At 51.1% G+C, this 27,037-nt stretch overlaps 1 protein-coding gene across 2 annotated transcripts in view; it reads left to right on the top strand.

The window, feature by feature from the left end:
* The window catches only part of ITGA11 (integrin subunit alpha 11), a 52,934-nt gene that overhangs the window by 6,084 nt on the left and 19,813 nt on the right, over nucleotides 1-27,037 (top strand). For both annotated transcript variants that reach the window (XM_040600713.1, XM_040600712.1), the window contains exons 2-13: nucleotides 1,472-1,583; nucleotides 14,817-14,926; nucleotides 17,211-17,302; nucleotides 17,595-17,709; nucleotides 19,233-19,360; nucleotides 20,038-20,186; nucleotides 20,851-20,995; nucleotides 21,431-21,596; nucleotides 22,639-22,709; nucleotides 23,513-23,657; nucleotides 25,419-25,567; nucleotides 25,864-26,004. In XM_040600713.1, coding sequence (XP_040456647.1) covers nucleotides 1,472-1,583; nucleotides 14,817-14,926; nucleotides 17,211-17,302; nucleotides 17,595-17,709; nucleotides 19,233-19,360; nucleotides 20,038-20,186; nucleotides 20,851-20,995; nucleotides 21,431-21,596; nucleotides 22,639-22,709; nucleotides 23,513-23,657; nucleotides 25,419-25,567; nucleotides 25,864-26,004 — 1,523 coding nt within the window. The remainder of the gene's footprint in view (nucleotides 1-1,471; nucleotides 1,584-14,816; nucleotides 14,927-17,210; nucleotides 17,303-17,594; nucleotides 17,710-19,232; nucleotides 19,361-20,037; nucleotides 20,187-20,850; nucleotides 20,996-21,430; nucleotides 21,597-22,638; nucleotides 22,710-23,512; nucleotides 23,658-25,418; nucleotides 25,568-25,863; nucleotides 26,005-27,037) is intronic.

Below are 27,037 nucleotides of genomic sequence, written 5' to 3' on the forward strand. Positions count from 1 at the left end.
CTGCCCAGGGGTGGTCTTCGCCTCCAGCCAATTTCTCCGTTGAATGCACCCATGGGGTCTGCGGGCACAACTCGAAGCAGCTCCTGCACCCATGGATATGCAAAGGGGCATCTCCAGCAGCCCAAACACACCCCAGTTCTGGGGAGATTGACTTGATGCCCCACCTGCACACCCTGCTGCAGGGTCTGGCTCCTGGGCTGCCAGACCAATCCCCCAGGATTTGCTCCCTGGCAAGCAAATTGCTCTTGAAGGTTGACGCATGTGGGCTGTGAGCAGGGATGCCACGGCCAGGGAAACTGCTCCTGCTGTCCTGCAGGAAGGGGCATCCTCCAGAGCAGCCTTGGGGAGAGGACTAAGCCCAAAAATTACCAGTTCTAAGCATCCATCCTGAGGGACATTGCCCCCCAGAGCTGCCTTTCTGTAGCAAACCCTCAGCAACACCGGCTTTTGCTTGCACAGGAAAAGTGAGCCCCAGCTTTGGCTCTTTGGTACTGCAAAGCCCTTGGGGACAGCAGGATGTGGCCCACGGGGACAGCCGGGCTGGGTGATGGGCTCCAGACCAGGCACACTTGGCATGGCCACACATTTTGTATGTACCCGCAGCATGTGGCCCCCACTGGGCCATGTGGGGATGTGGTGGTGGCCATCTCCACTGCGAGCAGCTGCTGCTCCACAGCTGGGGAAGCAAAGCAGGGCAGCATCACCCACCTCAGGGGGCTTGGGCAGATGTCAGAGGGGAGGAGTGCGCTCTCCTTTCTCCTACCCATGCCCGCCCTGGCTTCAGCTGATTTTATAGCAGCCCAGAAGAAAAACATTTTTTCCTTTATTATAAACCAGAAACACACTTTTGCTTTGGTATCAGCAGTGGGCAGCAGCTCAGCAGCCCGTAGGAGCACATTGGTGCGGGCTGAGGTGAAGCCCCTTTGCAGTTGGGCTGGGGAAGGGGCTGTCCTCCAGGGCTTGCACAGCTGTGTCCTCTAAAGCCTAAATGACCTGCTTAAAGCTGCAGCCCTGGGGCTGGCTGCTCCCTGGGGGCTCGTTGCTGGGGACAGGAGTGCTGAGCGGCTGCAGGTGAAGTGGGATTGGTGTGCTTTGGAGCTTAAAGCCTCGTCTGCAGCATGGCTGGCTGTGGGAGTGCTGTGCCACAGAGATGCTGTGATGGGGCAAAATCAACCCTGTTTCATGTAGGATCCTCCTGGGGCATACTATACAACTTGGGGGAGCAGCAGCATTACCAGGATTGTTGAGGTTGGAGGCTCCTCTGAAGGTCATCTAGTCCAACTCCTGCTCAGGCAGAGCCAGCTGGAGAAGGTTGTCCAGGGCTGTGTCTGGTTGGGGTTTGGATATCTCCATGGGTAGACACTGCACAGCCTTTTGGGGTGACCTGCTCAGTCTCTGACCACAGCAAAAAAGTGTTTTCTCCTACCATCTCAGCACCTTGGCTGACAGGATCCTTCTTGTCTCTCCCCAGGGTTCAGTGACACCTTCAACATTGACACCAGGAGGCCCAAAATCATAGCTGGCTCTAAGGAAGCGTTTTTTGGCTACACAGTGCAGCAGCATGACATTGAGGGGAAGAAATGGTAAGTGAGCTCTGCGCTGGCATCTAAAGCAACTTCCCCAAAATGCTAAATATCTCCTGCTCCATCTGACCGGTGCTGTTTGGGTGGGCAGAAAGTGAGGTTTGCACTTGGTGATGCTGGTAGCAAGCCAGCCTGGGCAAAGTAGACAACAGAAATCCTTTTCCTTTAAAATGAGGGGTTTGGTGGCAGGGGGGTAACGGTGTATTTGGGGTTTGATAGCTGCGTGTGTATGGAGGGTACCATGCTCTGGCTCCTGCCCGGCTGCCTCAGCACCTCAGCAGGTGCTGAGCTCAGGGCTTTGCTCCAGGCAGGTTCATGGTTCCCCAGGGCCCCTTGGCCTCTAATGCTTGCTGGAAACCCATCTCAGTTTTGGGTTGAAGCCATCCCATTTTATATAGTTTCCACCAAAGAGCCATGGTCTGCAGAAATGCTCAGACCTGCCTGCATCCATCAGTAGTGCAAGATGAGACTCAGCTGGGCTTTGCTCAGGTTTTGGGTTTCCTGGCAGGTTTTGCTCCTTGCTAGGGTTGATCCTCATGCAGGGATCCTGCACAGATGTTGGCAGAGATCCTTGGTGCTCTCCAGGAGCACATCTGAATGCTGCAGTGACGAGGGCAGCTCAAAAGCTTGTGAAATTCCCCGTAACTCAATTACTGAGGAGCTGAAGGATCTGCCCCAATGGTGGATGACAGCCAGGCTTAAGGCAGCAAGCAAACATGTAATTAATGCAGATGGATACCCCTGAGATCTAAAAAGCAGACCTGTGCTGCCTTTGCGTGACCTTTGCTGGCACTGGCGGGGGATGCAGGGCTGGACCCTGTCCTGTGTCCTCAGGCAGAGCTGATATTTCACTGCAAGGAGCAGTAGGGAGGTTTGGCTTTAACCTTGGTCTCTGCAGCTGCCATCAGCATGGCCTGAACGCGCCCGCGCGCCGTTCCCTTCTGGTTAATGGAAGGCTGGGGCCAGCTGCCCAGGCACGCTGCGGTGAGCCTTTCTGCTGGCTCCGAGCCCCGGTTTCCCACAAGGATTGCGTGCTTTTCCCAAATGGTACCATGCAGCCAGTCAATGGGGTGATGGTGATGCTCTGGCCCCTGTGCTGTATGAGGGCCGTCCAGGCTCCAATGATGCCAGCTGCATCCCGGGGACCTGTCTGCAATTAAATCCATGTTAATGCTTCCACTCTCCAGGTCACCATTTCCTTCCACTGCCCAGCACAGACCTGAGTTGATATTCACAAACCTCGAATGGTGGGATAAGGTTCAGCTTTCTGCCAGGAGTGTTTGCTCTGGGATGGGCTGGGAACGGAGGGGGTTGCCTGGGGTGCAGCCCATGAAGCTGCCTCTACCTGCTCAGGACCCATCTCTGCAATGGGGCATTTTAGCAACCAGCATTCCCTCTGAAGTTCAGAGATTCACATCTGCACGGTGGTGATGAGCTTTTCCACTGCTTCAGCTCAAGACCAAGTGCAGGACTGCTCACAGCTGGCTGAGTCTCCCCAGAAGTGTGACCATGCCAGGTACCAGAGCATCCTTGCAGTGGGACATCCCTGTGGTCCATGAGCAGCAGTCAGGGAGCTTTCTCCTAGATCTGACCCTGCCCGGGGCCATGTCAGGAACTAGATGGTCCTTTTCATCATTGCTGTCCATGAACCTGCATTATGGAACTGTTTCCCAACTGGCCAGCTTATATTTAACAAGCCAGAAACATCTGGCACAGGGGACAGCCCTCCACCCTTTCTTTACTTAAGAACATGGATAATTACCCGAATAAATGTTTTTTGGGGGAGGGGGTAAAGAATTTTGGGCAGTCTGACAGCACAACTGCTCATGGCCAGAGCCACTGGAACACAGCATAAACGTGGCTGTCGAGTAGTTCCAGTAAATAAAGCAAATTCCTGCGAAGTCCCCTGCTTGAGACCTGGGTGGGGATGGCTGATGTTAATGGATGATGTTGCTCTGCTTGGCATGAAGTCTTCCATCCTCACCTCCCTCCATGCAATGCTGGAGCACATCTGGGCAGAGCGGTGTGTTTTGTTTCTAAGGGAATCTCAGCCCAGCCTGGTGTCTCCATCCCTCACCTGCTCCTGGGCGGGTGTCTGTGACATGGTGGGACAGGGACCGTGCTCTCCAGGGCCATTGATCTGATGCCTCAGAGCATGTGAGCTCTTCATTTGCACATACCTCTCCTGTGAAATATTTTCTATCAGGAATGGATCCAAAACACCAAAAATTTGGTGGTATTTGTGCTGGCTCCCACAAGAGGCTTTGGCTCTGCAAAGGTGTCTACCAGGTCAGGGCTAAGCCCAGGAAAGGCTGTTTGGAGATCATGGTTCTCCAAAGCACATAAGTAGCAGGAACTGAGTGTCTTTGCCACCGCATTCCTCCCTGCTTTTGGAGTATATCCCTTTTGCATATCTCATTTCATCCTAAACATGCCAACAGTCTCTCCTTGGAGGAGAGCAGCATAACTGGATGTAAACGGCACATAGGCGCCCTGCTCCAAGGTGCTTGTGTGCCACCATGCTCCCCAAGTGACAAAACGACATCCATCGGTGCCATTGGTGGGAAACCCTTGGGGAACTGCAGCCGAGCCTTGCTCCGGGAAGGACTGTCCTCTCCCACCCCTGGGCAGGGGTTGCAGGGTACGGAGGCAGCTGGTGTCCCATCCATTGGGAAGATTTTTTTCCCCCTTTTCCCAGCAGGACACTGGAGCAAAGACCAGCTCTGGCTCACTTTGGCCCTTCTCATACCTCTCCTGCCAGCATCGGGCAGGACACAGCTTAGTTTTCTCTTCTTTTGGTTCTTCTGCATGAAAAAAATGGATGTTCTCTGCACAGAACGAGTGTATGTATACACATAAGTACAGCATCTATTTCAATATGCAATTATGTAGTACAGAATGTCTATTAAATATGTGTACACAGTTAAAAAATGAAGCCACCATGACTCACTCTGGTTAAAGGATAAATGACTGAACAAACAAAACATCTATAGCATAAACCAAGGATGTACAGAGAGGGAGCAGGATGATAATTGTGCCGAGCCTCAGGCAACCCCAGGAGCTGGCAGGAGGCAGTAGAAATGGAGATGCTGAGATGAAACCCCAGTTGCCGGTAAGGCAGAAGCCAGATGAGCCATCCTTCAATGCCATCCCAGTGGAGTTGAACAAAACCCACCAAAATGCAGAAGAGTTCAGAGAAACTAAATGGTTATCTCAGAAGTGTGGTTCGTATAGGAGTGATGGCTCTAACAACATGCAGAGACCCGGCTGCCAAATACCAAACGTGGAATCTGAGGATTTTGGCACCTATCCTTCAGTCTGAGACTTCTAATGCTGCTTTTGGCCAGTGCGGATGGTTTTAAAAAGAGTTTCAAAGCAGCTTTCATATATATGTGTGTGTAAAGGCATATCTGAGTGTATACAAACATATATAATATTCTCTAGGTATATTTTTAGTTGCAACTGTTTCCTTTTTTTCTAACCTTTTGAGGAAGGAGCCAGACCATTTGCACATGGGGTCTGTATCTGCAACCCTGATAGTGGAAAATCTGGAAGGAAAGAATTCAATTTATTAAACTCCAGAGGAAAAAACACTCGGAGATATATACTGCTTGAAAAGCTCATCGATCTGTGGGGTGGCTCTTCTCCGCTCGCTGTCTTCCAGAGCAGCAAGTGGCTTTCAGGCTTCTTTCTCAAACACTTTCTCTCCCTTTTTCATTAATCTGGAGGTGCAACCCAAGTGCCTTCTCCAAGTATAAGAATGGAAAAAATGACAACAGGCTAGCGAAACTCATCCTGACATGCAATGGGGCTGTGTACCGGCTGCTCTGGAATGCTCCCAGGGCGATACTTGGAGTTATGGGGTCTGAGCACCCCCAGGGCTTGGCATCTTGGGGGAAACATGGGGAAAATGGGACCTTCCCCATGCTGCTGTGCTTGGGGCAAAGTGACCTGGCAGGAGTTTTGGTAGAAGGACAGGGAGTTACTGTAAGGACGAAGATGATTGTGGTGTTGACATGAAGTGGTGAGTTGGCTTAGAGGTGCTCCTCTGTCCCAAGTGACACTTTGGTTTGTGCCATTGTGGGGATATTTAAGGTGTGAGTCATGATCCAGGCAGGTTTGTTGCTGTGGATGGATTTATTTGGGTGAAATAAGGGTGTTCAAACATCAGAGTTTCCACAAATGCACGTGGGATGTATATCCCTCAAATGTGGAAGCTCCCATTCCATGCACGCTCTTCTCATGCTGCACATGGATGTTTGTGGCAAACACAAACTGTAATCACATTGAGTTTGAGGGGAAAAAACGTTCTTAGAGGCCCAAGATGAGGGGGAAAGGGAAAAAAGTTCCCTTCATCTTTTGTCTCCCCTCTCCCAGCTGCGTTTCCTGATTGCTCCCCATCATCCCACGAGCAGGAGCTGTGTCACTCCTTAAGGAAGGACAGCAGCACCCATTCCCTCCTCCCATACGCGTATTGGAGGACATGCCAACCACCCTCGGCTTTCCATTGCCACCAGACACCCCAGTACAGAAGCAGGAGAGGGAAAGGGCCCTGGGAGGTGAGCTGTGCCTCTGCAGCACAGACAGCAGCAGCCGTGATGCTCCACGCAGCATGTGCTGGGACTGCTGCCCCACGCCAGCTTGTGTCTGTGGATTGAAAGCTTCCAGCTATGCAAAAAATGAAGCTTGAGAAGAACTGGCTGTGGAAGGAAAGCCCTGGGAATAAACATCCATTAGCCTTCAGAAGCCATAAAAATAATAAATACAGCATTCCCGAGCTGGCTGAGGCCAGGGCTTTGCTGGTGCTGCTGGCAAGGTGGCATGGCTGTGGAGTGGGTCTAGTAGGTCTAGCTGGACGGGCTTCAAGGGCTGAGGGTCTGGCGTCTGGGATGCTGGGTGCTCTCTGGCTGCTCTCTCCCTCCTGAGCTTGTATCTCACGCTGCCCCGACCCCACTTTGCAGCAAAGGGGTGCTGTGAAGCCTCAGTGCAGAGTCTGGCCCCCTTGAGCCTGCCCTCAGCAGGAGCCCATCCTTGCAAGCACCCCAGGGCTGACCCCCACTTTGAAGGGTGTCTGGTGGGGGGCAGCCCTGAGCCCCCCTCCCCGTGGCCTCTCCAGGCACAGACGTGACGTTTCCAGTCTGAGCACGGCCAAAGGGAAAAGGAGGAGGCAGGAGAGAGAAAAATCTGCTCGGTGGATTTAAAGTTATAATTGTGCTGATCTGGAAAAACAGTTAAAGGGTTTGCTATTTCCCTACTACTGCGAGAGGCTTTCTTGGCTGTAATTCTCCTGTGGTTTGGCCGGTACCCGAGTGCTTGGATTATTTTGGTGAAAGGGTACATAACTGTAAAGCATTCCTCCATCGCGGGGATAATGTCTGCTCCCAGCTCTCCCTCCCACCATGCCGGGGCTCCAGGCAACAGGCTGGCGGCAGCGTGCAAGATGCTATAGCCACCCATCCCATCTCCTGTGTTAGGGGGTTGTCCATTTTTTGGCACAGTATGGTCTTTTCTTCCAGAAAATCCTGTAGACTCTGTTATTAGTGTTGCTGGGTTCTTTGGGGATGCTCCACAGGTTGATCCATCCTTGCCTGACACCTTCCCTGGGTGCCCTGGAGAACATGGGACATCTGACATCCCTGGGGCAGATCTTCCTTGCCATAAAGCAGTGTGGCTATCACAGACTCTGGGGTTGGTTTGCATCAGCTGCAAGTTTAGGCCCTTTCATTTTGGGGTTTGTTTTGTTGTTGTTTTTTTAAGAAAACATTTAGTCTAATTGGAAAAACAGATGAGGTCTCGTGTTACTCGCTGTAGGGCTTGCAGAAGAGAGGGGCTCGCAGGAGGATGTCCCCTTGCAGACAAACCCAGGCTACACTCCAGTGACACTCCTTAAGCTTTCTACCAACCAAGAAGAGGAAGGAAAAGGTTTGCCACCCTGTCCAGCAACAAAACAGAACTGTGCTCATTGTTTTTTTGAGCAAGGGACCCAACGGGAAGCACATGCAGAAATGGGGATTTGGGCTACACACCAAACCCAGGCAGTGGAGAGCAGCTGCCTCGCAGCTTCAGGGCTCCCGGGCATCTCAGCATCTCCATCATGCCTTCCTCACCTCAAGAACCTGAAAATTTCCTATGCCCCAACCCTGTGGCTTTGCTCAGGCTTTCCAAACTGCTGCAGCAAGAGCATGGCTGGGCTTCCCCCTCTGAGGTGCACTGGGATATTTAGAAAGAGCTGGAGGAGCACAAGCTTCAGTAGCCAGACCCTTGGTGCACAGAGGAAAATTGTCTCCTTGGTATTTTTAAAAGCATCCTCGTTGCACTATAGCATGAGCATCCAGGCACAGCTCCAAGATCCCAATGCCTCTGCCATGGTGAGACCAGGGGATGCTGGAGGTGGGTGGACACCAAGTCCTGCCTGTGCCACCACAATACACGTGTGCAGCAAAGTATCTATAGCCTCATTGATGAAGATCTTTATGGAGGAAGGGGGTCTTGCCCCTTCCCACCCCATATTATTCGGCCATTACAAGAACTTTACAATCACACCTTCATTATCTAGGGCTGGGGGCTTGGTGCCCTGGTCTCAGAGCACCGAAGTGCGGTTGGATGGAGCTGTGATATTGGAGCTGGTGAGCTACCGGTGCCTCCAACGCAGAAATGCATGGGTGGGGGAACCCCCCCATACACTGTTAACTGGTGATAATGGGTGACTGGGGAAAGCAAGAGGCACCTGGCAAGAACTGGAGTCACAGATTAGTGTTTGCTTTGGAAACCTCCAGAAGAAAACCAGAGATCGCACGAGTCCTGACGGACACGTGCAGTCTATGGGGAGCACTGACCAGCAACTCCAAACGCCTCAGTGGAAACCCACGGCTGGGCCAAGAATCACTGATGGGCCTCGCCCGTGAACACCTCTTTATTACAATATCCCTGAGCAAAAGGGAAAAAATTACACGAGGGAAAATAAGAAAGTATCATTACTGCTGACCACAATATTCTGCGAGTTCCTCAGACATGTTTTGCAACACGCCCGTCATCGCTATTTTAAGGAGAGCGCTGGTGATTTTGCTTACTGCCACGGCTGTAATTGCTGCAGCAGCTCGTGGGGCTCGGACCCCGCTGTGCATCCATGTCCTGGTGCCGGGTCCCCTCGGGGCCGTTCCCGTGACGTGGCTGCTCAGCGTGGGGGGGAGCATGTCCCGCCGGGTGCTGCCCAGCCACGGGAGGGGTTTGCAGACGGGCTGTGGGAACGGGCTGTGTAATTAGGAGCATCCATTCCCAGCTCACCCCGGCGCACGGAACAGCTGGGGAAATTACAGTCGTGTTTATGTTTTGTTTTTGCGATGAGAGGGTTTGTTATAAAGCAGAGAAAACATTGATCAACCTTTAAAAAAAATAACCACCGAAGGTGCTCGTGTGTGTCAGTGGCAGATGGACAGCCTCCTGCAGGCAGTCCCGCGCGGGAGCAAGAGGGGACAGGGATGGGGACAAAGCTCGTGTCCCGGAGCAGGTCTGGTTGTCTGTGCTGGGCATTGCAAGGTCAGTGGGACCCAAACCTCAAAGCTACATCTTAGGAGGGAAATTCCCTAAAACTCCCAATATGTAGATGGAGTACTGCAACTGCTCTGTCGTTAGTAGGTTGTCTTTTAATTGGGGTAATATGGGGAGCATATGGAGACTCGGGAGTGAGCAGCAGGCTTTAATGCCTCCACCGGGAATGCTTCTGCCAAGGGATGATTTATCTGGTATTCAGCGGGCAAAACAGTCTTACAAAAGGTGAAATATTCCCCTGCAACCACCGCTAAATAACGAGCCCAAATGGCTCGTTGGTCGTGAATCAGCCCAAAGCTGGCTGCTGGAGAAGAGCCCTCCGGAGCTGTGTGACGGACAGTGGCCCAGGAGCAGTGCTAGGGCTGGAGGTGATCAGGAGCAGATCGGGACCCGACGATGTTACAGGCAGCAGGGAAGGATGGGGGTGAAACAGCCACAGCCGAGAGGAGCATCCTCTCCTGGGTGACAGCATCAGGGGACATTGTCCCTTGCTGAGGGTAATGGAAACTTAATACAGATGGTGCGAATACTTCCCTGCTGTAACCATCCTCTTCCTCCTCCTCCCCTGCCGCACATCCCGGCCCCGGCTCCTGGCCTGAGTCAAGCACCTTGCTGCTGCCTGGTGGGAAAGCAAAGCTTTGCCTCGCTCCTGGCTTTGTGCACCGTGCTTTTTCAAAACTGCTTGCTGAATTCGGATTATTTAATTGGTATTATTTAACACACTGTTAATCCAGCACACAGCAGGGTGGTTTTTTGGTGCTCCCAGACCCAACGCCTCTTCCCGTTGCCAGCCTGCGCTCCTCTCCCAGATGCCCCAAGCTCCCTTCCTGGCTGCCCCTGGCCCATGGGGCCATTCCATAAACAGACCAAAATAATCAGTTTATCATCTTCTGATAGTTCTGCTGCACCTCCTCAGGCTTTGGGCACTGCTTAAGGGATGGATCTGGGCTTAATAGTGCAATAGCCATCAACTCAAAGTCCTTCTGTGAGTCGGTGTTGGGGGTCACCTGGTGCTTGGCCACAGCTGTTTGTCCCAGGTATGTTTTGTGGTGGCCCTTGGTCACCAACACATGAGTTTCCTCTGCTCACGGTGAGCAGCAGTGGCCGGAGCAGCAGTCTGCTTGTTGCTGCCCATGCAAGGTGATGGGACCCTCACCATTAGCTGAGCCGTCCCGCATCGCCTCTGCTCTTCAGTGCAGCTGTCTCATATCTAAAGATGAAAAAAATGACCAGAGGCTGATAAAAAGATTTGCTAGAAGCTGCACCGAAAGCTGCTGTCAGACCAAGGATGCATTTTCAGGTACCACATCCCCCGGTGCCACCATCTCGTTGACTTCTCCTCAGTTTCTGGCTGTCCTTGGATTCCCACTAGGTATTTTTTTCCACTGTTGCCAATGTGGAGAAAAACATTTCAAAGTCCGTTCCTCTGTCACATTCCCTCCAAGGAGCTCCGATCCCATTTAAAGTTTTCCACAGAACTCTCCCTTTCCTGAACCTCCTTAATCGCTTCTTCATCCAGTTCCATCTTGAATAAATTAACTGCAAGTGAATTTGCCTTGCAGGAGATTAAGTGTCCCATTGATTGAAAAATCCTGTGAAAAGCATAGTTGCTTCTCCGTTCCTCCCTAATCCCTGCATTCCCGGATCACCAGCTAGACATACCTTCCTCTCCTGATTTCTTTCCATTTAATCAAAATACCTCAAGGCTCAAAATGAGCTTTGCAACCTCTCCGCAATGCACCCAGGGAGCCTGCTGTGCCGGGAGGGGTTATTCCCTTAAAAAGTCAGGAATTTGCTAGATGCGAAAAGGCTGAGGGGTCTCTGGGGGACCCTTAGGTCGGGGTGTGGGATCATCGTGCGTATGGGGTGAGGGGCAAAGATGCCGGTTAATACAGCTCTGGCAGGAGAATGTGCAGGGAAAAGCCAACAGCACTTTTGGGGCAATAGGCAGAAATTCAAACATTATGCAATGGAGAATAATAAATGAAGATAAATAGAGGCTAAATAAAGAAGCAGAACCAGACCCAGGGCTGTCGGAGGCGGTTTGATGGTGGTGGTCCGCTCCTCTGGGAGGGGATGCTGGGGACAGGCATATCCCTTTGGCTCAGGGCCTGCAGGTACATCCAAACAGTCATGAATTTTTAAGTGACAAACTCTGTGACAAATTTCTCAGGGAAACACTGACTTCTCTGTCGCCTGATGCCTTCAAATCAGGGACGGATGTTTCTCCAGGAGATGTGCTCCAGCCAACTATAATTTATTGGGTTCAGTACCAAGATAACTGGCATGAATTAATGTCTGTGACGGAGGGAATTTCACCAGATAATGTTTTGACTAAGAGGGAAAAAAAACCCCAATAATTCAATCAGTACCGAGCAGCTGTGACTCTAATTGTTTTAGACACTGAACCACGGCAGCGTTTTGCGTTTTATGTTGCCTTGTCGTGCTGTGCATGCCGCTCGTGGGCATGTGTAAGTCAGTCATTTAAAACAGTGGGGGGGGGAAAAAAAAAAAAAAAAAAAGCAAACTGAGCTTGACACATCATTTTGATGTTTGCTGTGAGATTTACCCAGCCTGCAGTGACAGACGCAGCTGTCCTGTCCCCAGCCCGGGCAGGACATCGGGAAGCAGGACCCAGCACCATGCTTTGCCTGCAAAGCAGAAAATGGGTTTCCACTGCCCTCGCTGCACAGGCAGAGCAGAGGCTCCTCGAGTATTTCCACCAACAGCCTGGTTTTCCTTCTTTGTTTTTTTTTTCCCCCCAGGATGAAAGTTAAAAATATGTCCTCAGACATGTTGCTCTGAGCAGTCTGCGCTTTTCACATTTAATCCTTTTTTTTTTTTTTTGCTTTTGTTTTCCCCATAAGGAGTGCATGAAGAGGAGGATGAGGGCGGGCTTGTTTGGTTCTTATTTTCTTTTAAAGCTTCATTTATTAACCAAGCCAAGATGCAAGGGCCTGCCGCTTTGCTCTTTGCAGAGGGCTTTGCTTGTTCAGCATCAGGCCGTGGCTTGAGGCAGGGGGGGATTGCGACCCTCCAGGGAGCACGAGGGGGGAGATTTGGGGTCACCCAAGGGTTGTAGGGAGGGGGAGAGCCGGGATGGACCACGGGTTGGCTCCCTGCTGCGGCAGGCTGCTCTAAGTGGATTTGGGTCATTTCGGATGGGACTTTTATTACACTTTTTTTAAAGAAAAAAAAACAAACTAGAGCACAGGTTTACAAACCACGGAGTGAAGGAAGAGGTTTGTAAGCGATCTGTGAGCGGTGTCTCTGACAGCTGACTTCGGGGAACACTTACAGCATCCCTGCAATCCGCACCTTTCAAACAGCTGGAAAAGCCTTTTCCCAAACTGCCAAGTTTCCATGAGAATTTGACAGCTTCAGCTAATTAATCATTTAAATTTAACCAAAAAGGGAAAACAATGCCATTGTCTTTGGGAGACAAAAAATCTGGTTTCATGAGCTTCACAACCCCTTGGCATTCATGGCAGCGTCTGTAAATATTTGGGCTTTCTTTGAGCTTCCAGCCCTGATGTGGGGCTGAGGAACTGGGGGAATGGGTGGTTCGCCCTCGGCATCATCTTGCATTTGAAAGAGATGCTTCAACCCAATAACCACTGCTGTTCAGGAATATTTATTAATGGGTAGTGTGATAATATTAATATGTGAATATTAATTAATGGGAGAGTCCTGTATAGGATTGCACATCAAGGTGGAGCTGCTCTGAGAAGTTCACGTTAAAGCCCATTAATGTTAAATTCTTCTTGGGGAATTAAGAATTCAAAACTGAGAACACCATCTTCTGAGGTATCCTAATGTTTATTTCTTTCCTTCTTCAAAGACTTTTTCTCCCCCTCCTCCCACATCCTTTCACTACATTTCACATCTTCCACCTTTCCCCCATCCCTGACTGTGAGCGAACGGGCATCGATAGTGTGGCAGACGGACACGAGCAAACTCTTTGCACAGGTCAGGGAGAAGGTACCAGACTTCCCAAGCTGCTGGATGCTACTGAGGATAGCTCCAGATGGTTATTATTTTCTCCTAATTAATCTTCTAATTAGCAATGAAGCTGTAAGACAGGAAGTATTTCCATGAGAATCCTAAATGCTGCTTAGATTTTGGAGCTTTTAATTTGGTGAGCAATTCCGTTTTATAGCAATGGAATAAAAGGATGAGTATTTAGTGTCTTTGTAGAAGTAGCATTCTAAAAAAATGACCATTTCTGGTTTAACAGGGAACATCTGTGCCGGGGACGGTCACTTTGCCAGCTGCCGGGTAGGGTGGCGCAGAACAAAAGAGGTCCTGTTTATCTGGTGATCCAGACTTGGATGGTTGCATCTAGTGATAGGATTTTGAAAGCAAAAAAAAGCAATGGAGCAGATTTATTTTGGGCTAACATATTGGGATCCAGACTTGGATGGTTGCATCTAGCGATAGGATTTTGAAAGCAAAAAAAGCAATGGAGCAGATTTATTTTGGGCTAACACATTGGGAGCAGAAGGCGCCAATAACTTGTGGTTCAGAGTATTTTTGAACTAGCCTGGAAGGAATGGTCAAATTCCTCAGGTCCTGCTCTCCTCCTCCTTTGGTTTGCTGTTTTGTACTATTCTGGTCAAGTCCCCAGGAAAAAGTGAGAAAATGCTTGCGATGTCCCAAATACTTCCTGACTAGTGGCCTGCACCCTTGGTGGGTGCATGTGGTTTTACCAGCTCCTCTTACTTTAAAGAACAGATAGATGCCCAACGTCCTTGCCTGCCGCTGAGTCCAAACATACAGCTCCAGACCGCTCATGAGTGAACAACTCCAGGTTGAAGCAAATTCACTTTTTCAGCTTTTTAGTGGAGAAAATTCCTGGTGGATCCCGGTGTGAGTTGCTGACACTGCTATACCAGCTCCTTGCTATTCCTTCAGGTGTTGCTAGGCAGGAGTCCTTCGTACACATCCATGTCCTGAAGATGCTTTGGGCATGAAAAAGTTCCTACCTGAAGTAGCAGTGAGAAGGGCCACCTCCGTCCCCCCTTCTCAGGGCCAGCCATGCCCACTGTGGGGATCTCAGAAGGATGCTGAGGGTTTCGGTGCCGTGCTGGTGTCAGCCATGAGCTGAGGTGGTGATGGGGTTCCCCGCTCCTCCCCACGCTGCCAGACGATTTTGCAGACTACACTCACTGTGCCAGGCTTTTGTTCACCCCTGCTGCATCTGATGGGCATTACTTCCAGGCAGCGGTGAGTCACCGGGTCGCAGCATCACAGCCTGGTCAGGGTTGGAAGGGCCCTGGGGAGATCACCCAGTCCAGCCCCAGCTGCAGCAGGCTCTCCTACAGCAGGCTGCACTGGGTCGTGTCTGGGCAGGTGTGGAATTTCTCCAGAAAAAGAGACTGCACAGCTTCCCCGGGCAGCCTGTCCCAGGGCTCGGTATCCCTCAAAGAGGTCACCACTCCTGGCTCATGGCTGCCTGCCGTTGCGGGAAGGGCAAGTCGGAGCAGTGCTTTTGTTGCTTGCACCGACTCAGGTCGGGGGAACAACAGCATCCCCCCAGCAAGGGAGCCTCTCCTGTCACCTCCCAAACCATGAGCTGGGGATTCATTTGGCCTGGGGGCGAGGTCCCCTCTGGTGGTGGCTGTGGATTTGTTCCCTCACCTCCCATCCAACCTCTGGGCACTGACGGACCACTCTTTCCCACAGGCTGGTGGTGGGAGCTCCCTACGAAACCAATGGCCAGCAGAAGACAGGAGATGTCTACAAGTGCCCAGTGACCAGCGATACCCACAGCAACTGCACCAAACTCAACCTAGGTACCACACACCACGGGGCAGCGAGGGGCACTGGGTGTTCTTAACATGGTGCTTTTTATCATTGCTTTGGTCTGGAAAGATGCACTCCCTTGTGTTGCCCAGATTGTCCCCAGAAGTGTGAAGGCTGCACGTTTTAGCAGGATTTTTAGATGAGGGATTATTTCAGGTGTTTGTTAGCGAGCTTTAAGCAATGTTAGGGTAAAATCAAGCAAATGGGAATAATTTATTTAATATAGCTTAAACTGTTTTTTAAAATGACCAGGATAAACTTATCGATGGGTAATGTTCCCACTAGCAAACAGCTGACTGCACGTGGCAGTGTCTGTGCTCCCTCTCCAGGGGATGCTCGGGCAATATGCCCACCGCAGCAGCTTCCCTGGGCACAGGCAAGTTTCATTCCCAGCATCCAGCCTGCCCCACGGCTTTGGTATTTGGGGAATTATCCCCCAGTGCCACCACCCCCCAGCCCCATCACTGTCATCACGGGAGGAGAGACCCCAGGGGTTTGCTCCAGTCCCACAGACATCCCTGCATGGAGAGAGCAAGCCTTTTCTTGGGGGTTCTAAGCTGGTCCAGCACCAACCATGCTGACAGCACAATGTCGCGGTATCAGGACATGCCCTCCCTGAATTGGGGCAGTGTAGGCGTGAGCAGGACAAGGCCCCTTTGCTGCCCAAAGCCGGACACCCGATGGGCATGTCTGTGTCTCAGTGAGGAACGTGAGAATTGGGGACTTTCTCATGGTCTTGAGGAGCACTGCTGGGGTTTGGGGGCAAGGTCTGGGAGTTTTAACATTGGAGCAGCTGTTCTCACTTTATTTTTCATCATTATTAATCTGAACTATCCTGGGTTTCTACCAGAGCTGATAAGAGAGAAGGAACTTTGGATCATATGCAATATTTGATTGATTGGCTCCAAATCTTTTATTTTTTAAAACATTGCTTTCTTTTCTCCTTCTTTTGGGTTGTTTTTTTTTGTTGTTGTTATTTGCTATGAGAACACCAAGATTCTTCAAGGAAATAAATCTCTTGTGCGCGTAAATGTGTAAAAAGCAATCTTTTTTCCATTGGAAGCAAGTTTCAAATGAAAAGATCAGTTCCATGAGCACATCCTATTTTATTTTTTTCTCCCAATTAACTTATCTAGTTAGCACAATCCACCGAGGCCATTTGAGTAAAACCAGCTGCCTGGTGGTGGAGGGGGAGGATGCCAAGCTGACAGCGAGCCTGCAGCAGAGATGACAGTAGTGGGGAAAAGCAGGAGCTACCGTGGGACCGGGGGTCTGCCCCTGCCCTTCCCACACCAAGCGGGCAGCAGATGCAGGAGCATCCTGCTCCCCACCGCAGAGCTGCGGTCACAGGCTGTAGCATAGCCAGGTACCAGAGCAGGACAGCGCCGTGTCAGCATCTGCAGCCAGGCTCCCAGGGGATTTATGTGGGCTGAACCCCCTTTTTCTCTGGCTTTGCTGCAGCGTGCATGCGGACAGTGGGTTGAAGCAAGCTCAGAGCCGGAGCTGCAGCCGGCTGGTCCGCAGGGAAGAAGTGAGGGGCTGTTGGAAGCTGCTCAGTGTTGAGCTGAGCTCCTTTGAGCTCTGGGTTGTGGAACTCGGTTTCTGAGCCTCCCCTCATTTTAAACTTCAGCAAGAAACTTCCAAAGTCCACAGGCAAGGAAACCAAGCCCCCAGTTTTACCATTAATTGCCCGATTTTCTCCTTCTCCGCTGTTTCTCAGGCAAAACAGCAAAGGGGGAGCCCTGGATTGCAGGGAGCTGCATTGCCCAGAGCCCCCGAAGTGGAGGAATGGCTGGGTTAGGCAGCGTTCGTGTCACAGCTAAATGATATTGGCATTAACGGAAAGACAAGGCTGCCCTGAGGTCTGTTCTCAGTTTCTGGGCTGTGACATGGGAAATGAAAGAAATGCACAAAGATAAATCAACTACTAAATGCCTGCTGGCCTGGCAATAACAGATGAGATGCTAGAGCCACTCGGAGGGGTTTCTTCCTAAAGACTGGCCATGTAAGAGATGCCATCTCTGACTCACAGCTTCATTCCCTAGAAGGCTTTTCTGTTTCTTGGTTGTGGCATCTAAGAAAAAAAAATCCGCTTCTTATCTTGACAACAGCTTCCCCAAAATCACATAGTCTGCAGTGTAAGCAGGCAGAGATAGCTCTCCTCCAGCATTCAGCTGGGTTTGCCCTTGCTCCGGAGATGCACCACAGGGACGTGGGCTGGGTGCCCAGCATCCCTGCCCGGCAGCAGTCCCTAACCTCATCCTCTCTCCGAAGGACGGGTAACACTCTCCAACGTCTCCGAGCGGAAGGACAACATGCGCCTCGGCCTCAGCCTGGCCACCAACCCTAAGGACAACAGCTTTCTGGTGAGGAACGGGGGGCCTTGGCACAGCCTGGTCCCCTGGCGCGGGGAGGTTGCTGCAGGATGCATGTACATCAGCGTACACAGGCATGCAAAACCAGATGCATGTACATAAGCACGTATAGGCATGCAAATACACTTCTCCTTGTGTTTATATATACGCTGTGTGCATCACAGGGCTCAGAAACCTCACCTTCCATGGGGAAAAAAGATGCCAAAGGAGAGGACAGCTTTGCAAAACAGCAGTTTGAAAGTGGCAATGTTAACCCGGTCCCTGACGCTGTTTTTCCCCCCAGGCCTGCAGCCCGCTCTGGTCCCACGAGTGCGGGAGCTCCTACTACACCACGGGCATGTGCTCCCGGGTCAACTCCAACTTCAGGTTCTCCAAGACAGTGGCTCCGGCTCTGCAGAGTATGAGAAACAATCTGCCCTGCAGCTCTAACCCCGCCTTTGAAGTCAGAGGGAATTTCTGTTCTCTAATCACTTCAGTCCCATTGAGAAAACAAAGCGATGTCAGTGTTTAAGCGAAGGCAAGAGAGCAGAGGAAATGGTTGCAGGGAAGTGATTCAAAGGGGGGTGCTACACAGACATCTGGTAAACATTTTCCTTTTGACTGACACCCGGAGAAGACAAAAAACACCTTATTCTTCCAAAGCCAGAAATAAAGTATCCAGAATATTTTATCAGCACAGCTAGGAAGGCAAAATAGGGAAAGAATTCAGACCTTGGCCACCCAAAACAAAGCGCTCATTGACTGAAGGCAAAGTATTTTGGCCCAAATTTGTAGATTCGGATACGTGATTTTATTTTGAAGTATTAAATAAGCTTCCTGGCTTTCTTCTAGGCAGTAAGAAATTGCAGCAGCCTGCTCTGCACCATCAGGGCTCCCAGCAGCTCCTTGCCCCAGCTGGGCAGGGGATGCGTTGCCTCAGCTCCATCACCCATTTAGTGTCTATTAATTCTCACGGCACAGAGCAGGGCATGGGGAAATAGGACTTTTGGGTGGCAGAGGCAGTAAAAGCAGAGCCCACCACCAAATTCTCGGTGTCACTTCCCTCTTTATGGCCAGGAGATGCTTTCAGCCCTCGCTGCAAAGGGTAATTGTTATTTTAGAGGGAAGGTGGTTAATGAGTGCAGTGTTATTTAGGGAGTGGGATGCAGAGGGTCGGCTCCTCTCCCGGAGTGAGAAGGGGATCGTGATGGTGGCACGCAGCTGAGGACCACAGTGATGGAGTGACCCATGTGTGACTCAGATCATGGATCTGCTAACCCATAAATGCCTACAGCAGGTGAAAAGGACAGCTGATAAATAACTGCAATGTTCAGCATCCTCTGGTTTTCTGCAACTTTTCAATTTAATGTTATAAAATATAAGCAAGACAGAGAGATGACGCTGAGCAATTTTCCCTGCTGAAAACCAGTCATCTGCCTAAATCCTTCACGGCTCATACTGCAGAGCCGAGCCTTGGGGTCCTCGCTGGGGTTTTTGGCTGCCTCGTTGCTGAGGATTTAATGGGAAGGGGAGGAAATGCTTGGCTTGCGTTATATGGCGAGTACAGGCAGGACTGAAGAGTGACTCAGGGGTAAAGCATTGCTCTGCGGGAGGAATGGAAGCCGGATCCTGCCTGCAGCAGGCCACTCTTTGAAGTATATGACTCTATTAGACCGGATAAAGGTCCAAATCTGAATCAGAAAAGACACTGCTGAGTGTTATTCTTAGAAAGTTATCCGGTCTTTTCTCGGCAGAGAGGATGCTTGTGGCTTCTCTCTACCTTGCTGAAGCTCAAAGGTCTTTATGAATGATTGAAATAAGATCTATTTTTTTTCAAACAAATCGTAAGAGCAAGTACCTGACTGTGAGGAATGAAGTCATAAATCTCCTTTTTGCAAGCATTGCCAAGGTCTTTCAATAACACACTGCCTATTTTTCACAGGATGCCAGACGTACATGGACATAATCATAGTTCTGGATGGATCAAACAGCATATATCCTTGGGTTGAAGTTCAACACTTCCTGATAAACATCTTGAAAAAATTTTATATTGGCCCCGGCCAGATACAAGTAAGCCCCTGCACAACTTGTGTGTCCCCCCGTGTCATGCAGACTCCCCCAGCCATGCGCCAGGGGCCCTCCTCTTCAGTGTCCCTTTTCTGCCAAGAAGTTGTGATTTGGCACAGCGCTTTTTCAAAATAAGCTTTCTAATGTACAGATTTTAAAGCCGGGCCCATGGAAATAACGCTCACATTAATGTCCCTGAATGAGCTATGGAGAGAGTAGCACCCCACATCCCACCAGGGCATGGGGAGGATGAAATTGTGTGGAAATATAGAAGTATTGCCCTGTGCCCAGGTAGCTTGATGCAGCTGTAAAGCACTCCATCCTCTTCCTAATCGTGGGCTGAATTGGGCAGGGATTTATGCAGGGACATCCTCAACAATCTGCACAAATAACCCCCCTGTTGGGGCCCACCTAGAAATGCTGTGGGTCCAGCACGTCTGTGTCACCCCAAACCCTTACAGCAGGGCAGGGGTGGCTGCACATGGGTGAGAGCTGGCAGAGAACAGAAAAAAAAATGAGCATTCGTAGTGGTCCCATAGAGGGGAAACTGGAGCAAATGGGGACAGAGCAACTGGTTTTTAACAGTGGCTGTTATTTTGCGTGGTTGACAAAGCGTGCTTGTTGTGTCGCCAGCCCTCGCGGGTTGTTGGCGTCCTTCGTGATATTCCTTTAATCCTTAGGTCGGAGTTGTTCAGTATGGAGAAGATGTTGTCCATGAGTTTCATTTAAATGACTACAGGTCTGTAAAAGATGTGGTAGCGGCTGCCAGTCACATAGAGCAAAGAGGAGGTACAGAAACCAGGACTGCCTATGGGATAGAGTTTGCTCGGTAAAAATCGCTCACCTTCCTGTTCATTCTGATAACAAGTTTAAAATCACCATTTATTTTTCTTCCCTCTCTCCCCCTTTGCTTTTCCTTGCTGCTTAGAAAGCAGGGGATACCACCAGGCTAGACATGCTTTTGCAAAAAGGCTCAGTCCTCAATTAATGCTTTACAAATGATGCTTTGCAAAACTGCTTCATCCTCAGTTGCAGCTGGACCAGAATCCTCTTTCTACAAGAGCTTTCAGCCCCCAAACACAACCCCATGTCTGCCCCAGGCACTGTAGCTCTTCTGCAGACCCCCAGAGAGCACCGAGGAGCTCAGCACAGCCCCATCTCCTCCATTATCTGGGGCAAGTGCCCGCTCCTGTGCTTTTCTGCTGCAGAATTAGGGCATTTTGCCAAACTAAAGGCTCCCCTCCTGCGAGAAACCAGCTCCATCAGTGAAAAAAAAAAAATCTCCCTTTAAAGTCCTAAAATGTTTCCTAAGAGTCCTGCACCCGACCGCGCCTCCCCAGGGGCTAGCAGCCCACCAAACACTGCTCGGTGCTTTACGGTGCAGGTGACGGGGCACAGGGCGCGGAGCCACGGCGGGTTTGGCGAGCGCGCGGGGTGGGAGCCGTGACCCGCCTGGCGAGGCTGAGCAGCCCAGGGCATCTCTTCAATTGCAGCTCGGAAGCGTTTCAGAAAGGTGGCCGGAAAGGGGCAAAGAGAGTAATGATTGTAATCACAGATGGAGAGTCGCACGACAGCCCAGACCTGGAGAAGGTGATTGAGGACAGCGAGAAGGACAATGTCACCAGATACGCGGTGGCGGTAGGTGGGGGGGACCCTTTTGGCAGCAAGTGCAGAGCTCGGCAGTACTGCATGCACCCCAATGCAACAGGGCTGGCAGTGCAGCCCACCTCCCCCACTCCTGGCATATTTGCAGGGTCCTTGTTGCTGGTCCTGCTCTGCTTTTGCAGAAGGCAGGGGGATGCTCGGCTTGGATTTGGCTGCTGGAGCAGGTGCTGAGGCTGGGGACAGGCAGCTCCCTGTGCTTGCTGGGCACCTGAATTGCAGGAGGGGTGCCCAGCATTGGCTGCCTGCAGGAATTACAGCAGCTCCTTGCTCCTCAGTTTGCTCCCACAGTGGGGTGTCAGATGCCAAAGGTGTCAGGCTCCTTCCGTATGGACACCCCTCAGGTGCTTTGGGATGGCTCTGTCCACCATATGAAGCCCTCTGAGTCTTGCATTTCCATCTCAAACCTAGGTATTGGGTTATTATAACAGAAGAGGAATCAATCCTGAAGCTTTTTTGAACGAGATAAAATTTATAGCGAGCGACCCAGATGACAAGCATTTCTTTAATGTCACAGATGAAGCAGCGCTCAAAGACATTGTAGATGCACTGGGGGAAAGGATATTTAGCTTGGAAGGTGAGTGATGCTCCTCCCTGACACGTCCCAGCCAGCCAGGCTGCTTCAGATGTGCTGTCAGCCCTCTGTTTCCTGAATTTGAACAGGTCACATTGAGGGTTTCCCTAATATCTGTTTGATACAGAACCTAAAATCATACTTTGAATATCTTCATATATAAGGAGTTGTCTTTATTTTGAGCAGTTTGCATCCCTCAAGCATCAGAAGCACAGATCCCTTCTCCTCCAAAGGCCACCCCATTCCAGCCACTGGTATTTGCAGAGCTCTGGTGGCTCTGTCATTTATAACAAACCTTTGAAATTTGGTATAGGGGTCAGCTGGGTGTCAGCACCTTCCTCGTCCATCAAACCCAGCTGGGTTATAAACAGGCAAAACACACACACTGACTGCCAGGTTGTTCCTGGGGTGGCAGGCATTGTGGGGTTATGGGGATAATGTGGGGTTTTAAGGATTATTGGCTGAAATTAAATTTCAGGCAATATTTTTGTTCTAAATGACAGTGCTTCTGTCTGCCTTGTGACAAGTTTGTCAGTCTCCAAAACTAAATTTATCTAAATTTCATAGGGAAAGCATGTCCTGGAATGCACAATTGAAACAGAAGATGGAAAGCTTTCACTGAAAATTAAATATCTTGGGGACTGGGGGAATTTTGGTCAAGCCAGCTCACAAATTCCCCTTAGTTTGTCAGTTACCTCGGTCCAGCCAGCCCCACATTTCTCTGTGGAAGAAAGTTTCCCTAGGTGAGAAGCTTCACCCAGTTGCAATTATAAAGCAAAATCCTCTTTTTTGTATGATCTTGCAGCTAGGAAAGGAGAGGAGCACTCTGCAGCAGAACTCCCAGTACCTGGTAGCAGCACAAGTTTGGGTACTTGCAGTGATTTAGGTTGAAAGAGGCTGATTTGTGACAGCTGAGCTCCTTCATGCTCAGGTGGGGTGGGGTGGACACTCACCCCACCCGATCCACCGAGGCATCGCTCAGCCCTCCAGAAAAGCAAAGCTCTGCATTAAATACAAATTCTTTTTTTTTTTTTTTTTTTTTAAGGAACCAACAAGAATGAAATCTCCTTTGGACTGGAAATGTCGCAGACTGGATTTTCATCACATGTTGTGGAAGTAAGAGAGTAAATGTGGGTTTGGGGTTTTTTTTGCTCCTGCCTGTGCAAGCAGGCACCCTGTGCTTTTTATCATCACCAGCCACTGCAGGTGGGAGATGGGTATTTTGGGCAAATTATTAATCATGAAGCTAGATTGCTAATGTGAGCATAAGGAAGGAAATGCTGTTGCTGCTGTTGTATCCCATGGGAAGGGAACTGCTGGGAGACTGGTGCCTTCCTTAGGACCAGCCTGCAGCAGCTCCTCCTGATGCCACAACCTCTTGGAAAGGACGTGCTGGGATGTGCCATGGAGGAAGGCACTTGGTGGTGGTGGGGTGCAGAGGATGGTCAGTCCCCTTCAGCCTGTGAGCTGGCAGGTCCAAGCAAAAAGCCAGCAGGGATTTCTGCTCAGAGTGTTCCTGGGGAGGAAAAGCAGGCTAAAAAGAGAGGAATGGGGTAGAAATGTCATTCCAGCACACTTTAAAATCTCCCTCTTTCCAGGTGTGCTTTGGAGAATGGTTTGCTTGGGGTTTTTTTCTTTTCATTTTCTTTTCCACTTGTGAGATTCCTCCCCTTTTCTGTAAAATGCACAGTTTCTGGGGCCATTTGCTGGTTTTCTCTTCTGTACTCTGCAGCCTCCAATAAGTACATAGTCTAGGGGCTGGGCTTTTAGGGATCCCAATATGTGTTCTGACACAAACCCAGCCCATCGGGTCCCCTCGTCCACTTCAGCATCAATCAACTTTGCCTGCTGGGCAGTGTGGAGGAGAATTGCCTCCACTTGGCAAGAAATACCCTCAAACTACTCCTGCTCTCCCACAGGATGGGATCTTGCTGGGGGCAGTGGGTGCCTACGACTGGAACGGAGCCGTTCTGAAGGAAACCAGCAGTGGGAAGGTCATTCCCTTGCGGGAATCTTATCTTCAGGAGTTCCCGGAGGAGCTGAAAAATCATGGAGCGTATTTAGGTAAGAAAGCCAAATGATGCTCTTCTGCCAGGGCTGAATTCATGATTTTATCCTGAATAATAGGAAGCACAACATATTTCTCAAATGACTAACAGCATCCAGCACCTCCCAGTGTAGGCGGTACCGTGCCCGGCTGTTTGCAAGCTCCCGCAGCACCAGATCTGTATTTTCCCTTGCTCAGGTATACAGCACACGTGAGCATCCTCATCCAGGATGAGGTTGTGTTGACCGTGGTGTGCAGCACAAAAGTGATTGAAATGCAGAAGTAGCTCAGGCACCGGCCAGCCCGAGTCATCTGCAGCGCTTACTGGAATGGTTTGAAAAGCAGTGATGAAATTTCATGCCTAGGGAGGAAATACCTGCTGGGTTAATCTGTTCCATGTGTGGCTGTTGAAGCTCTGGAGCAAAAATATCAGCCTGGTTTTCAAAATAGAGCCTCCCTCCAGAGATGTGCGTGTCAGGCTGAGCTGCCCTGTGGCAGGGAGCGGGGTGGGATGCTGTGGGGTCGCCTGCTAGCGTGCCAGGGCTCTCCTCTCGCTGGGGACGTAACAGCCCCTGGACATGTGGATCATCTCTTGGGATAACAGTAGAAAGTCCCCCAGGCTCACTGTGAGTGCATGGCAAGGGGACAGCTGTGGCTGTGCAAGGGGCACCCGTGACAGTATGTGGGAGTTCAGCTGGGCTCCGTCCCATTGCCTGGAGTAAGAAATCCAGAAATATTAAGGAAATGCTGGTGCACCCTGCTGCAGAGCAGCCCAGCTCAGCACCGGGACCTGGGGTTTTGAGACTGATGCTCGGCGTAGGGATACCCCTCCAAGAGGGGAACATTTAAGGAAACCGAGACCCCAGGTAAGGCCAATGCCCAGGGGAAGGGGTCCATAAACCCCAATAATACCTGGAGGTACTCAAAATTCAACTGCATGTGACCCCAGGTGATCTGATCCAGCTTCAGGGTTGGCTGTGTTTTGAGTTTCTAATAATTAAAGTAACATTTTAGACTGTGAACATGCAGGAACCTGGAGCTGGGTTTGAAAAACAGGATTTTGCAACCCCAGCATTATATTCCTACATAAGCCCATCTGCAATCATGGGCAAGTGCCTCAGCCCGGCGTGCGATGCGTGGTGTTGGTGATGCCAGCGCAGAAAATCACCTGGCTAGGCAGGAAAGAGGGATTGCTCAGGGTCATTTGTTCATGCAGGGTTATATCCATAAGGACACATGAGCAATGGTCTCGATGGATTCAGGGCTTTTACTGGACTGTGAATGTTAACTTCGAGCATCAGCAAAGGCTTTCACGCTGGGTTTGGGATGCGGTGTTGCCGGGGTCTGGAAGGAGCAGCGCAGCGGGTGCCGCAGCCTCGCGGCGTGCACGCACCTTGCTAGCATTTGTGTAACTGGATGTGAGCCATGACGTAAAGCACTTATCAGGCCAGCAATCAGACTTGCCTTCAATGAAAGAAGGATTTTCCACAGGGCTTGCCGGCTGCATTCAGCAGTGCCAAATCTCTTGGCACAGCTACACTTCCCAGGGTCTAGGTAGGACCTGAGCAGGAGACTCAAAGCCCAGGGTCAGGGCACTGGGGTTTATTTGAATGACTTTATCTTTGAAGGAATCTGTGGGGTTTAGCTTCCCAATCTGGGAGGTGGCCAGAGTTGTGTCAGCAGCTGGGGACTAATGGAAAACAGATCAGCAGGCAGCGGCTGGGAGCAGGCAGGGAGCCGCTCAGCTGTGCTCACCCTGCACCCATCACCCCTTCCAGGTTACACTGTCTCCTCCGTCATATCCACCAAGCACGAGCGTATTTACGTCGCGGGAGCACCCAGATTCAACCACACAGGGAAAGTCATCATCTTCAGCATGCACAACAACCGAAACCTCACCATCCACCAGGCACTGAAGGGAGAGCAGGTAATGCCGGGGCACGTGCTGCCAAGGATGCTGCACTGACTTTTCCATGTGGCATGTATGCTCCTCCATCAGTCCTCCCCCTTCATTTTGCAAATTGTTCCATTTAAATGCCTCCACAGTGTAGCACATCCATGGGCAGCTAGGGATGCCTCGGCTGCCGCTGCACCTGTAGCTCCCAACCATGTGGCTGTAGCAGGGACAGGGCTTGCAACGTCCCTGTGGTCCCCACTGGGGAGGGTGGCAGTGCCACTGCATGCCAGGAGCGTTGCTTCCATCCCCTCCTCTGTCTCCTCCAGATCGGCTCCTACTATGGCAGTGAGATCAACTCCCTCGACGTCAATGGCGACGGCGTCACAGATGTTTTGCTGGTGGGAGCCCCCATGTACTTCAGCGAGGGCAGGGAGAGGGGGAAGGTCTATGTCTACACCCTGCGAGAGGTACGTGGCAGCACCGCGGAGCGAGCTGGGGACACCAAAGGGGTCAGGGCATTTGGGTGCTAGCACAGAAACTGTGTCCCCTTGTGTCACCTCCCCGGGGTGGCTCCGGGCTGGGCGCACCCACCAGCTCCCATCAGTCACCACAGGGTATGGCAGCCCAGTCCAAAGGCAACCTCACTGTTGTGGCTGCTGCAAGACTCGAGGAGGATTTGTCTGTTTTTCCTTGTTTACAAACAATCCCAGGGGGGTTGCTTGCAGCCAGCAAAGGGAGTCCAGCCTGTGCTGGAGCAGAGCCACCTCGTCTTGAGGCTTTGCTGCTCCCAGCTGGACTAGCTTCCCAGCCCTGAGGAGGTGATGCTCGGGGTGCAAGGCGAGGTCCTGCTGCTCCCAGCCCTAAGGAGGTGACACAGGGTACAAGGTGGGGCCTTTGCAACTTGGGTGTCTCTCCGGAGAACCAGTCTCCATCCCCTTTGCCTTCCCCAAACCCATTCCCTCCAAGGGCACTCCTGCGCAGAGGCTGGGCCAGGCGTGGGGTTCTGGGGAGCAGGGAGGTCAGTCCCTCCACCCTTGCTTCAGGGCACAGAGGGGACATGTGCTGACCATGTCCCCTTCCCCATAACCCAGCAGTGCACTGGGGCAGGGACAGCTTTCCTTCTGCCCTCAAATCTCGCTCAAAATGCAGTTTCTGAGCCAAATCCACCAGGCTCCAGAGGCGTGCAGGGCAGCGAGCAGGTCATGCTCTATATCCTTGGCTGCAGAGCCCACCCGGAGCCGCAGGAGTCCCTATCTCTAAAGCACAACTTTTATATGCAATTATTTATGTAGGCTGCTATGAAAGGAAGGCAGAGCAGGGGTAGGGCTGCTGCAGGGCTCATCCCTCCCCAAGGACGTGCAGGAAGTTCTGCAGCCCCGGGAGGGCTCTCGCTTCCTTTCTTGCAGTGATGTGTGAGCAATTTCCACATCTTGGCTTGCCTCTGAGGGTTTTCTCCTCTTGCCAGGCTTGCTGTTGATGGTTTTGGGGTTTGTTGTTTGT

This window comes from Falco naumanni, chromosome 7 (assembly GCF_017639655.2).
Source record: "Falco naumanni isolate bFalNau1 chromosome 7, bFalNau1.pat, whole genome shotgun sequence".
NCBI lineage: Eukaryota > Metazoa > Chordata > Aves > Falconiformes > Falconidae > Falco > Falco naumanni.